This window comes from Anticarsia gemmatalis, chromosome 18 (assembly GCF_050436995.1).
Source record: "Anticarsia gemmatalis isolate Benzon Research Colony breed Stoneville strain chromosome 18, ilAntGemm2 primary, whole genome shotgun sequence".
Lineage (NCBI taxonomy): Eukaryota > Metazoa > Arthropoda > Insecta > Lepidoptera > Erebidae > Anticarsia > Anticarsia gemmatalis.
This window is the reverse complement of record NC_134762.1, coordinates 4,421,916-4,435,319: the sequence shown is the minus strand read 5'-3', so window position 1 is coordinate 4,435,319 and position 13,404 is coordinate 4,421,916. Positions and strand designations below refer to the sequence as shown.

The window sequence follows — 13,404 nt, the reverse complement described above, 5'->3', positions numbered from 1 at the left end:
TTTCATCAAATATCTTTCGAGATCGTTGGTTTGATAATAATTTTGAGTTTCACAGCCGCTTTTGAGGAGGCATGTCTTCCGAGGCTGTGTGGTTTTATGCCTTAAAGCTTTGTACTTGTTATATATTATCTTGTTTTATGCAAACAACGTTACAAGGGTTGATTGTATGCTTCCTAATGACATTAAGTGATTGTACGTATTCTTTGTAATTTGTATTGACTGAATACGGAAGTAAGATACATAAACGAATTACTTCCTAGCGGTAGAAGTCATTTGATGCAGGTACTACATAAATTTATACTTACTACGTACTGTATAAATCTATACTTCTTTTAATATTATAAATGCGAAAGTTTGGATGTCGGAAACAATAAAATTGTTTCTCACCAGGATTAACTCATAGAATACTATTTTACCGGAATTAGTTTCATACGGACAAAATCACGTCCATGTCTTTTATAAATCTGCCGTCAAGAATCCTACTTAGCAAGCATGTTCAAGCGAAGTCAAAATATACATTCAATGAAGCAATCAAAACAAAACAAGCATCTGTTATTGTGAACTTAACGTGTTTTTTTTTATTATTTTGAGTTATTTAATTCCCGACATTACATTGGATGATGATAACACGAGGAACTTTTTAACCACTGTGCTCAGCAGGCTCACTTTATTCTGACCGTCATAAATCATTCGAAACATAAAAATAATCAACAAAGAAACCAATTCCCCGTCCACAACTTGTAAGAATCAATTAATCATTCCTTTCAATCCATTCAAGGAATTCACTGAAATTCTCCGATTACAATTGACTTCAAGGATTATGACGTGAAAGACTTGAAAGCTGGTAATTCTGTCCGACCCTCGTCACTAGACAAATTATAAACGTGAATGATTCACAATTAACTAAGCTGTGTGCCGTGCTCCGTCAAGATAACGCGCTCCTCTTAAACGATGCTAAACAGAAACCTGTAGTTTAGGTAAAACTGAAGATTGATATATAACTACTATCGACTAATGCTGATGCAGAAAATTCAGCTGTCGAACACGATTTATTAACAAGTTTTGAAAAAATCTAATAATCGCCTGTGAGTGCCGGTGGTTTTAGTATTATTTTTTTACATTAAAGAAAATTGCTAAATTTGTGTGCATACGTTTTAGGTTATAACAGGCATAGTGCTATAAAATATCTTTGCAAAAATTAAATAGAGTTTGACAACTTAATAGATAGCCTCATAAAATCGCGAAAGTATTTATTTATAATCTAGAATTTAAAATGACATTCACTCGCAGACTAACGGTTGCCTGTTTTCTATGGATTTTTTTTGGAACTACACCTAAGATAAATCATTAATTCCAAAGTACTCCACTTACCCCCGTTTCTGAGGTACATTTAGCGGTAGTTTATAACTACTCAGAAACGGTCATAAGTTGATAGACTATAAATTAGCTACGTCCAGTACAACACAGTTATAACTGAGTATTATTCCTTCCAACATTCCCTTTCTCCATTAGTTAGTACGACCCAGTTTACAAAATTAACACACACGGCAACAGAACATTGACGGTATAATCAATCATTCGCTGTCAATCACCGATTGATGGCTTATCGCACTTTTTCACACATCCCTGTTCATTCACACACATCAAAATTTTATTAATGGCAGTACTTTTGGGGAAAATAGTCGAAATATTTCGAAAACTTTTGAATGAGACAACTAATTTACCTTAAATAAATTTACTTTGTTAACTTGTCGAAAAATAAATAAAAATTGTTGTTCCAAAATTAAGATGTCATTTTTTTCCTCTATAGCAGGAATGACCTTGTTAACCCAATATCGGTCCAATAAGGTTACACTAAACCTTTTTCTTTTTAGCCCTTATTGAGAAAAAGCGACGCGTTTCCTATTTCGTTAAGTTAATAATTTCAATAACGTTATATAACGTTTACTTCCTGAATTCGGAATATTATGAGACTGTCTTAAGATTTTATTAAAAGGAATATTTATGAGCCAGAATATAATACCATGTTGTTATTCATAAATATTAGGTAAGGCTTTTTGGAATAACTCAACTTTTATCGAGTGTCTGTCAGTTCAGTTTCGTCTTGCTAAATTAACTATATGTTATTAATATAAATAGAACTATTCATATTTCGTACACAATGTACGAGGAGTTAGGCTTTGAGTGCACCACGTTGGCCAATTGCGGGTTGGAGACTATGCAAACTGTCAAGAACTGTTCCAAATCTCAGGCATGCAAGGTTGCACCTCAATGTTTTCCTTATTTGTTGCAACAAGTGAGAATATAATTTTCCGAATACGTTCTTATCTCTCTTATAACGTTCCGAATGTTGTTTAATTTAATTAGTTCTATATAGCTAATTCAAAAACACGCAATTAACATAATGTTCTCTTTCCTTAGATCTACACGAGTCAGCGAGAAGACGAAGATCGGCTTACTCAACGGACACGTTCACGGTGAAACACGACAAGCTAAGTCTAGGAAGGCCATCATAAGAATGCTTGGTAAGATACTCCTATTTTCTTACTAGTTTTTAGCTTAAGGGGACGGTCGAACTATTACGGTGATTACTTAATTTTCTTAAAATTATATTTTCAATTTTCTTTTTTTGTTTTAAAAAGACAACTCTCGCATTAAGAATTGCTCTTTTGTCGCGGGGACTTTTAAAAACATACAAACAACGGACACAACGCACAACCAGACCCCAAAACATTCGTGGATCGCACAAATAATTGTTCCGTTTGAGAATCGAACTCACGACCTCCTGACGCAATGGTAGTGGTGACCTTAACCACTGCGCCACGGAGGACTAAGACTATCAAACAAATTACATAAATTAGGTATATAAGAAGTAATAAGTGACAATACACGGGGATAATGATGTATGATATTATGTTACTAGCTGTTAGCTTAGTATGGTATATATATACTTTATACAGTAATAACGTAGAATGGTAGTTCAGTAGTTCTCTAGTTTTGTATTTAAGCATAAAACTTTTGAAATGCTATATAACTTTTTCTTTGTACCAGTCACTGTAATCAGTGTTATTGTAACAGTCCAACGTCTTCACTATCTAGTAACCTAGCCACTATCTATCCATACATCTCTTTAAATTGACTACAATTTCCTAGGAAATCGCGCATACTTCGTACACCAAGACAAAGTTCGCAACTAAAATATTAAAACTGAAACCCTAGGAAAGTTCAAGATAACTGCGTTATTACAATTTACTTTCACAGTTGGAAGATAAATGCGCTGAAGAATTGTAAGTTACTGGGTTATGTAAGCTTGACTTTACGAGTAATGTAGATTTATATTGCAAAATACAGTATACATATAAGAATAGGAATGAAGTAAGCGTGAAATCGGTGTTTTGAAACAATATTGTAGATAAATACTACTACTGATTGTTATAGAATACATATATCTTGTGCGAACATTATGTTTACCTATTACCTGGTTGTTTTCCATGCAGTATATATTCTAAGAGTTCGTTTGCGTCACTGATAAATGAAGTTTTCTTGAGAGGAATGCAAAATTTTACATAATTTTCAAATGTGCTTTGTCATATTCCAGAGATTGCAATGAACGATCCAATTTATTAATAACTAGGTGACCCGCGCAACTTCGCTTGCGTCCAATTAGAGAGAATGGGTGAAATTTTTCCACGTTTTTGTAACATTACTCTGCTCCTTTTGCTTGTAGCGTGATGATATATAGCCTATGTCCTTTCTCGGGTATCAAAATATCTCCATACCAAATTTCATGCAAATTGGTTCAGTAGTTTAGGCGTGATTTAGCAGTAGCAGACAGACAGACAGACAGACAGAGTTACTTTCGCATTTATAATATTAGTATGGATTCGGTACACTCAATACGGTACTGAAATGTCTTGAGACAGGATAACTGACACTATTATGTCCCTGCTATTTTGGTCCCAGAAGTCCATTACGTATCCTTTTTCAAGAGTTCATCTTACTACCTTTTGCGGTCAACGGACAACTGAGAGGTTCTATAACAAAAACGATAAGTCGTACAAAGGTCTATGATGTAAGTAATAAATATTCTCATTGATATAGAAACCTTTCAATGAGGACTTGACAGCTTTTATTAGCTTTGTATTACTTTTGCTTACCAATACTCTATTTGTATATAGGATTATCGAACATCAGTACTATAAAGAATATAAAAAATAATATTCTGTTCCAAAATATTTAATAATAATTTATACATAATGAACAGATATCAAATTATAGATTTTGTGTTGTTAATTAACCACGAATCGGTATTGAATTTGTGACTGTAATTTTAATCTTCCTTGTCCCTATATTGTTACGATAGACTTGTTTTGCGAAGTTTGTCTGATATTACATGCTAGAGATATATTAGAGTAGTTTATCTACACGCCGTATATTCACGTAGACGCAGTTACATTGACAAGAGTTACAGGATAGTATTATTTAGGCACCTGCATAAAATGTACCTATTCCACAAATTAGTTGCAGATACTATAGAGTGGCCATTTTACCAGTAAAATTTGACCACAGCAAATACTCCTACCTAGCCGTACAAGCTAGGCATTATTGCATTCACAATCTCGGGTATATTATGCACTCAGTGATAATAATATATTTTGCGTGTTCAAAGATGCGTTAATTTTGAATAACTATACAAATAAATGTATATGTCAATATGAGATACTCTATTACCATCTCGTATGGTTACAAAGGGTTTCATGACACAAAACACAAGTTTCCTGTCGCCAAATATTTGAATGTGTGCCAATATTTGACTAACTTGCCAAACATTTGTGTAACACGGGGCTCACACAAGGATTTGTTCAAGGTTTCAATTGCCATAGTCATGTATTGTTGACACGTTTTGTAAGTTTATAGTTAAGTGATACGTGGATAGAACTTTGATACAGAGTAATAAGGATTTCTTGTTTTGCTTTTTGTCTACAGGTTGGCTATATAGTATATGGTGACAGGTTTTAGGTTATTATGGTGGTAACTAAGTCACTATAGTTATATGGTGGGGAAGGGTCTTCACCAATGAGAGAGATGTTAAACCGTGAGACCATTGTGTTGAGCAATACTAAGTGCAGTTTGGAAATTTGCTTCCCTTTAACGAACTGCTTAAGGATCTCTCAAGCATGCAAGGCTTCCTCGTGATGTTTTTCTTTAGTTCGGACATGTCTCTACTTTTAACTACTATTTGAACCTTGAACTTGTGTAGGGACGAATGCTTAGACTACTCGAATTACGCAGTCTTTGTAAACATATTCCATACTATAAATATATGCGTCATATGTCTGTGATCCACATAACATGTATTTGTAAGATTTAGACTATAAGATCCGTGATTTATGTTAACAAAGGCATAGTTGTAACCGTGGGTGGTCTTTACCAAAATTATTGTTGGGATTGTCACAAAATTTAACTAATAATATTATTGTTCTTATGAAATTGCGTACACTAAGATATTTCGTACAATACTTCGCGTAGGTACATGAAAACTGATATAACCTCTAAGATACAAAAGAATTACTACACCCACGTTTAGTCTGCATTAGCGGCGTTTCTTGACATAATCTATACTAATCTATACTAATATTATAAAGCTGAAGAGTTTGTTTGTTTGAACGCGCTAATCTCAGGAACTACTGGTCCGATTTGAAAAATTCTTTCAGCGTTAGATAGCCCATTTATCGAGGAAGGCAATAGGCTATATATCATCGCGCTACGACCAAAAGGAGCAGAGTACCAGTAAAAAATGTTACGAAAACGGGGAAATTATGATCCATTCTCTCCTATGTGACGCAAGCGAAGTTGCGCGGGTCAGCTAGTAATTTATTAAAGTTGTACTGAAACAGCCAATTGCAGCTAGTAGGTTTAGTAAATAAATTACGCAAAGGCCTAATTTCAAATTGCTCAGTGCATCAATCATCACTTGATAGCACTTGTTAAAAGGATTTTAATACTTATTCGAATTTTGTATTATTTAGGTACGTAATATATTGTGTTATATTATACACAATAATGTCTACGTTGAATTAATAAAGTACTATAAATGAACGCCTTTGATTTCAAAATCAAATTCACATTAGTGTTTGAACGCAGTTTCCAAATAACAATTAAAAATTCATAGAATAATCTGCATAAATTTGACCCGGCTTATAAACTGGTCAGCTTATGGAAAATTCTATAAATAATTCACTCTTCATAGTGGAGGGTATACAATAAACAGTTAAGCCGTTAAGGAAGCCGGCCTGTTGAGGGGCTTAGTCAATTAAGCGGCACTAAGCCCGCAAACCACTTAGCGAACCAACAAACCAAATTTCGGAACATTATGTTCGAAAGGTATGTTATTAATTTGTTATAGAGATTTGGCTGTATAATTGTATAAATGAATAAAGGTACCGTGGAAAGGTCAATAAAAATAGCAATTTGTTAAATGAAATTTCTCCCCATGATTTCTCATAACTTTTTTAAGAATTTTATTCGTATGCAATTACTGCGAAATATTAATATATCTTTTGATATGTGAAGCCTTATATTATCGTTTTATATGTAAAACCTCAAATTTCAAACTTTACTTTGACTCTTAAAAATAAATTAACATGAAAGTTTCATTACTTTAATTTCCAATCAAACCATCAAATTAAATCGTAATGCTCGAGCACTAACTTCATATTGATTGATTCAATTCAATTGGAATTAATAATAATTGGTTTGAGAAAAATATAATATATCTTCAATTAAAGCATATAACTAGTGTCATCATAAACAAGTTTTCAAAAATCAATATAAAAACTAACTTTATTATTAGATTTAGGTTTTTAATTAAAACTTTTCAGATATTAATTTTGATTAAACATTTGCCCATAGTCGTTATGATCATTTAGAATTTACTGATTTTTTAAAATTATTTATGCCGATAGTAGCATTAAAATTTATGAAAAATTAAACACAGGTCGTTCCTAAAACTGTCAATATATTTTTCAACATACCGCATCTATTATTTTCAACATAAAATGTAAATTTCTGCCATTAATTAATTTATTTTGTACTTTTAAACTATCGCTACTAGAATATAGGAGAGGATTCATTTATTGTATAGTTTAACATAATATTTTAATCTAAAATGAGCCGTCTCAAAGATAAACTTTCAGCTCACTTAAAACTTGAGCTCATTTACTTATCATACTCTAAAACTTGACGATATTCATAATTCACGCTTTTGCATTATATTTCAGTAACAAAAATCAAGTTAAAATTACAACTTAAGTACTTGAAATATACATATTTCATAAGTTTCAATTGGTACATTTTTTAATATGCTTCATTATATAGCCTATGTCAGAGCAGGCTCTGACATAGGCTATATAATGAATCATATTTGCCCAGCAGTAGTACCTGTACCACTGCTGGGCAAAGGCCAATTCCGTAGACGTTCCTTTTGAACGTTTGTATTCATCAATCAATCTTTATGAGCACCCTTTCATATCATTATCGCATAATTAATATTTAGAAAGTATTTTTGCAAATAAACTTTACAGTTGTTATAAAAAAAAGCCTCAGTAAATGTATTTATTAATGTAATTTTTTTACGAACTTATAATTTCTTTAATTTAATCGAGCGTCTTAGTAAACAATAACTATACAGTTATCTGTCTAATTTAATTTCAATGAAAATAAATTAATCAGTTTGTAATATTATTTTCAATAATCTTTGGCTTCTTTAAATTGAAACGAATATAAATTTAATCAAAGCTGAGGCAATGTTAACATTGAAATTGTAAATTAATTTGAAAAACCCAATAACATTCAAAATGTTGACTAAGCTGTGGTATGAGAAAATATTTTTAAAAAATCCTACGCTTATTCGATTAAAACTTCTTCATCAGCTTAACCTTATTATAAACTATTTTGGTGTCGGCTTTCAGGCCGCACTGCATGCAGCTGAATATAAGTATTTTAAATGTAGTATATAGTCCTCCTAGCCGATATCCGGCTACGGCGGTCAGTTTCATTGAAACTGGCCATCTGTGCAGGACTTTGTTTAGAGTGTCCAAGTGTGCGCACAATACACAGGTACACTCTCTATTCCTTCACTCTCATAACCCGGTGGGACGGATAACCGACACGACTAGTGAGAGGCCAGGCGCAGGACCGACAGCTTTACGTGCTCTCCGAGGCACGGAGGTCTTCGACCTCAACTTCCCAACTCCGGGCAATTTCTAAGAAATTCTTAACAGAAAATCTCAGAAAAGACTTTTTGGCCCGACCCAGGATTCGAACCCGAGACCTCTCGCACGGCAGTCACATAAACAACCGACCGCACCACAGAGGCAGTTAATGTAGTGATAGTAAGGTAAGTAATGTGTAAATGTAGTGACTACCTGTCAGACCTCCACATCCAGTTAAATGGGTTATACCACGATACCCATCGGTAAGAGTGGTTGTCAGGCTTTCAGGCTTCTGACTACTGTTCACGACTGTCAAAGATCTTTTGAAAATGATAGCCGGGTCCGACATTTTAACGTAACTTTCGTAACACGGTGGAACATTGTCACCCGACCACTGACGAACATCGGCAAGCGTAGCTTTACCTGAGAGATTGATCCACGCAGCTGTCTTAGCCAGGAATTCTTCCTATTCGATCAAAATAAAAGACTCGTGAGACTTGTTTCGCTGTCTACAAAAATGTGCGTAAAAACGATACTCATGTTTTGAATTCAAAATCAGGTAAAAAATAAGAAATCACTTTTTCCTCATTGCTCACCTGAAATATTTTTAACGTGAATTGAAATAAGTAAGATCAAAATATATCTTCTCGCAATTAGATATAATTTAATGAATAATTTTTATTATTGAATATTTTAGTTCTGTTATATAACTATGCCGGCTTAAATGTTACAAGACAAAGAATGATTTAGGTCTAACAAAATTGAGGGAACACATTTACACATCATTCTTAATAATGAAAGATTCCGTTAATTCTAGTTCCTTTTATTTCTTATACTTAGCCTTTAGTGATTATTTATTTTAGACTAAACTTTACCCAGAACCAAATATCTATACGTAGTAAGTTTCCTTCGATTTAATTAAGGTATGTACAATATTTCAAGTAATTTCCTTCGAAGGCCTGTATTTTTTTCCTTGTAGCTCACTTCTTTACTACTATCGAGTATCAACAACTGGCTAGCTATCGAAAAATTGTGTGTAAAAATCTGTGCCTCGATTCTCTACTACTATCGACTACCGACAACCGAACTGTCATCGAGAAATTTTGTATGAAAATCTGATCAGCGCCTCTGACGGGTGTCGTAGGAAACATTTTGGCAGTACATTCTAAATGTCAAAATGTCGATAGCTAGCCGGTTGTCGGTAGTCGATAGTTGTACAGAATCGAGGTACTTATCAGCGCCTCTAACGGACTTTGTAGAACCTATTTCGGCAGCACATATTAAATGTCTAACACTCGATAGTCGATGGTTCGAATTGTCGTGAATCGCTTTCACTGTATATGCCTTTAAATTGAATTGTAGAACATCAACGTCAAAACCATTTACAACACGATAGTATGTGTCAAAAGTTCGTAATCGTAGTAAATTATTCCTTCAACTACAATTCGTACAACTGACAGTATAACAGATTAAACTGTCTATGTTCTTAATACGTACAATAAACTCTTAATCTAGATAAAGCCTAGATTATACACTAATCTAGGCATTAGACTAAGTTTACCTAAAGTGTAATGTATTGCTTCAAAAGTGATTAGATGTGTAACTACATTTTAGTAGACTGATGTAGTGTTTAAGACAGCCTTTGAGGTAAGAGTAGTAGAAGTTAAGAGGTCTCGAATTCGATTCCAGGGTCAGAAAAGTTCTAATGGGCTATTGAGAGTTATTGTGATAATGCTATTGAGAGAATGGCGTAGTTTGAAGTTATGAAAGTAGCAGAAACGCCCCCGGTATATAGCAAAAAGTCATCTATTACATAGGACTAATATTGTGTATGACGGAACATGAACGTAGTTTTGCACTTCTGCCTACACTTTCAGGTATTACAGGCGTGATCGTATTATTAATAATAGATAAATAAAAACAGTTTGAAAAGGTCAATGAACTCCTAAAAAATCACCGTTAGTACACCTTCGGAATATTACTTATTCAGATTATAAAAAATATAAAAAGGAAAACCGAGATTATGCTAATATTAGAATAATATGTTAATTTAAAACTGCGTTTGTATTAAAAGAGGGTTCATTTAAAAATATATTTTACCTGAGATAATTTTTTCGGTCGTTTCCATTTACTTATAACAGTATTCTTTGAGATTAGAATTCTTACCTAATAGCTTAATTGTTGCTTATGGAGATAAATAAAAATGAAACTTTGATATTTTTTTGTCAGAGTAATATTATAATCTTATATCATTCAAATTCATCTTTCAGTGGCTCTTATTTCATGAAAGTTGGCCGCTATTCACGTCATGTCTTATGGCTTTCACATACAAGGAAGAATATATATTATTATTATCTGAATTTAAATCATAATGTTCATCCATCGTTTATACGAAAAAAAAAACGTACTATGGTTATCAGAAATGTATTTCACGGGACTTATTGGAATCTTAAGTTATAACCTTAACATGGGCACTCTACACGGCCATTTAATCGAAGGCTACGATTTAACCCTTCACCATCATTACGCCAAGGGTTTAGACCACATAGTTACCTCATTATCACACGTATAGAGTTTCAAGATATGCGAGTTAGGCTGATCAAGGTCATTTTACAAATTGTGTCGAAAAAGGTCACCTTTAGTTGATAGCGTATTTATTTTATTAATATGGTTTAAATCATTTTTGATCTAGTGTGATTTTAAATGTAAGGTATAACGAAGGCCTAAAAATCGTTTCTTGAGCCTGCGCTTTATGACAAATTGTGTAGAAGAAGGTCACCTTTAGTTGAAAGCATATTTATGCTATTGATATGGCTTAAAATATTGGACTTGTGTTGTTTTGAATTTTATTCAGGCATAAATTCATTTGTTATTTAAGCTTGTGCTTCAACAAAATACTGCAGGATTCAAATACATACATAAAATTATACTTTATTTTCGTTGATGTAGGTTTAAATTATAAATTGCATCAATTCATAATACATTAATACCAACATATTATCGGTGTTGGTATGTAACAAACCATACAAACAATCATTAAAGCCATCTAAGCCATTAAATTAGTGGAGCGATTTTTTTTATCTAACGAGCGTTTAGCATTTAAAACCGCTTTACTATAACTAAGAAACATACTAAAGCACTTTTCATTTCTGAAAATATTCAAAAGATGTAAGGAAATACAGGGCGAATCCCGGCAAGATACTGAAAATAACATTACTTTAGGAAATTGAATCTCGAATGTATTATCTTGGTTATAGTTTTGTATATAGTTTGTACTATGTACTATATGACGTGGTATACTTTTATCTCATAAAAGTGGTTGAAGAACACGATCATAATATTGTATGTACTAAGTGTATGTTTATATTTGTGCACTACTGTACCTCAATTCTCTACCACTATCGACTACCGACAACCTGCTAGCTATCGAAATTTTGACATTTAGAATGTACTGCCAAAATGTTTCCTACAACACCCGTCAGAGACGCTGATCAGATTTTCATACAAAATTTCTCGATGACAGCTCGGTTGTCGGTAGTTGATAGTAGTAGAGAATTGTGCTACAGTGCCTCGATTTTTTACTACTATCGACTACCGACAACCGATGACAGCTCGATTCACGATTCTCGATGACAGCTTGGTTGTCGGTAGTCGATAGTCGTAGAGAATCGAGGTACTGGTAACGGTTATTGTTCAAGCTTTAAAACTTCATGTAGAGTTCTTTCGTTAAACTTTTCTAACTTTAGCGTTGCAGGATATCTAATACAATGACTTTCTGGAGTTAACTTTATTATGCCTTTTACCTTGGTTTGCTTACCTTTGTCGCAGGATGAGTACATTTTAAATTAAATCTTAAAACTAGTTTGCTGTTCTAAAATATATCTTCGCATAAAATCTTGAAATAATAGCAAACTAATTACGCATTTAATAAAAATTAACAATGCTTCTGAGGTTAAGCTTTGAGCTCAGAAGCATTGTAAATTAAATTAAATTATAATTTACTTGCCAAGAGCAGTAAACAATTAATCAAGATTGTTCTTTAATAAAATTTGCTTACGAAATCTGCTCGTGGCAATACGTACAAGAAAAAGCAAATGAAATATAAATAAATATTTTTCAAACTAAGCCGTATCAGTTTGTCATAGCAGTGTCAATAGCAAACAGAAGATTTTAATGTATTGAAAAGTACTTGCTTTGTATGAATTTGTATTTCATGAAATTGTATGATTCACATGAAATCTGCCGACAAAAGTCCGATTGTTATATCGCATGTGATTATAATGACACGACAATACGATGACACGACCTTTTTATTGAAATCCCTTAGCAAAATTGATAATGATTGATTATATCATAACTTTTAAACTCTCGCGTTGCATGTTTAATGTATAATAGAATAGGGGAATTAACGCGAACACGCATTTTTAGGCATTTTAAGGTAAAATGCGTGTTCGCGTGAATTCCCCTATTCTATTATACATATGATTGATTATAGGTTTTGTGTATTTTTAACTCTGGTTTAATTATAATTTGTATTCATAAATTGCCGTCTGATTTTGCCTGTTCCTTAAGAACGTTAACCAAACTAAAAAGAAGTAAGTACATCATTACCGAACAATTTTGTTTCCTTCTGGAACACGGAGGTACTAGATACGTATAAGATGGTCACCCATATACAGAACGACCTCGGCAAGCGTAACTTAACCTCAGTGATTGATCCGTGCGGCTGTTGTTATCCAATCCACAAACTCCTCTTGTAATACGCTCAACATGTAAGCACGATAGTATCAAAAGTACTTAAGCACCACTTCTCGGTATTCTGTTAGCAGTCTGAAATGTAAAAGAGCCTGTGGAAAAACAAAATGGCGTTCTTGGGACCTATTTATAGTACTAAGGCATTACCTTTACATCCTTGCGTTTATTTCAGGGATGCTTTGTTTAAAACAAAAGATAATTAGGGAAAGATGAATTGTTATTACTGCGGTTTAAGCTATATTTATGCTTGTATAATAATAATGCTTAGCAACTTTGTAGAGCGTTGTACAAAAAAGTAATAAACATTTGGATGAAATTGCTGAACATTGGTTAGTAGTTGTAATCGTTGAATAATGTCACGGCAATTGTTTGGTGTTGAGGGAATAAAAATAATTACCTACTTACGACACTTACATGTTAAATAATATATTAAAGA

At 33.2% G+C, this 13,404-nt stretch overlaps 1 protein-coding gene across 1 annotated transcript in view; it reads left to right on the top strand.

Annotated features, from left to right (window-relative positions):
• LOC142980675 (neuropeptides capa receptor-like) overlaps positions 1 to 13,404 on the top strand; it is a 139,359-nt gene that overhangs the window by 77,770 nt on the left and 48,185 nt on the right. Inside the window, exon 5 of the mRNA XM_076126187.1 lies at positions 2,422 to 2,525. Coding sequence (XP_075982302.1) covers positions 2,422 to 2,525 — 104 coding nt within the window. The remainder of the gene's footprint in view (positions 1 to 2,421; positions 2,526 to 13,404) is intronic.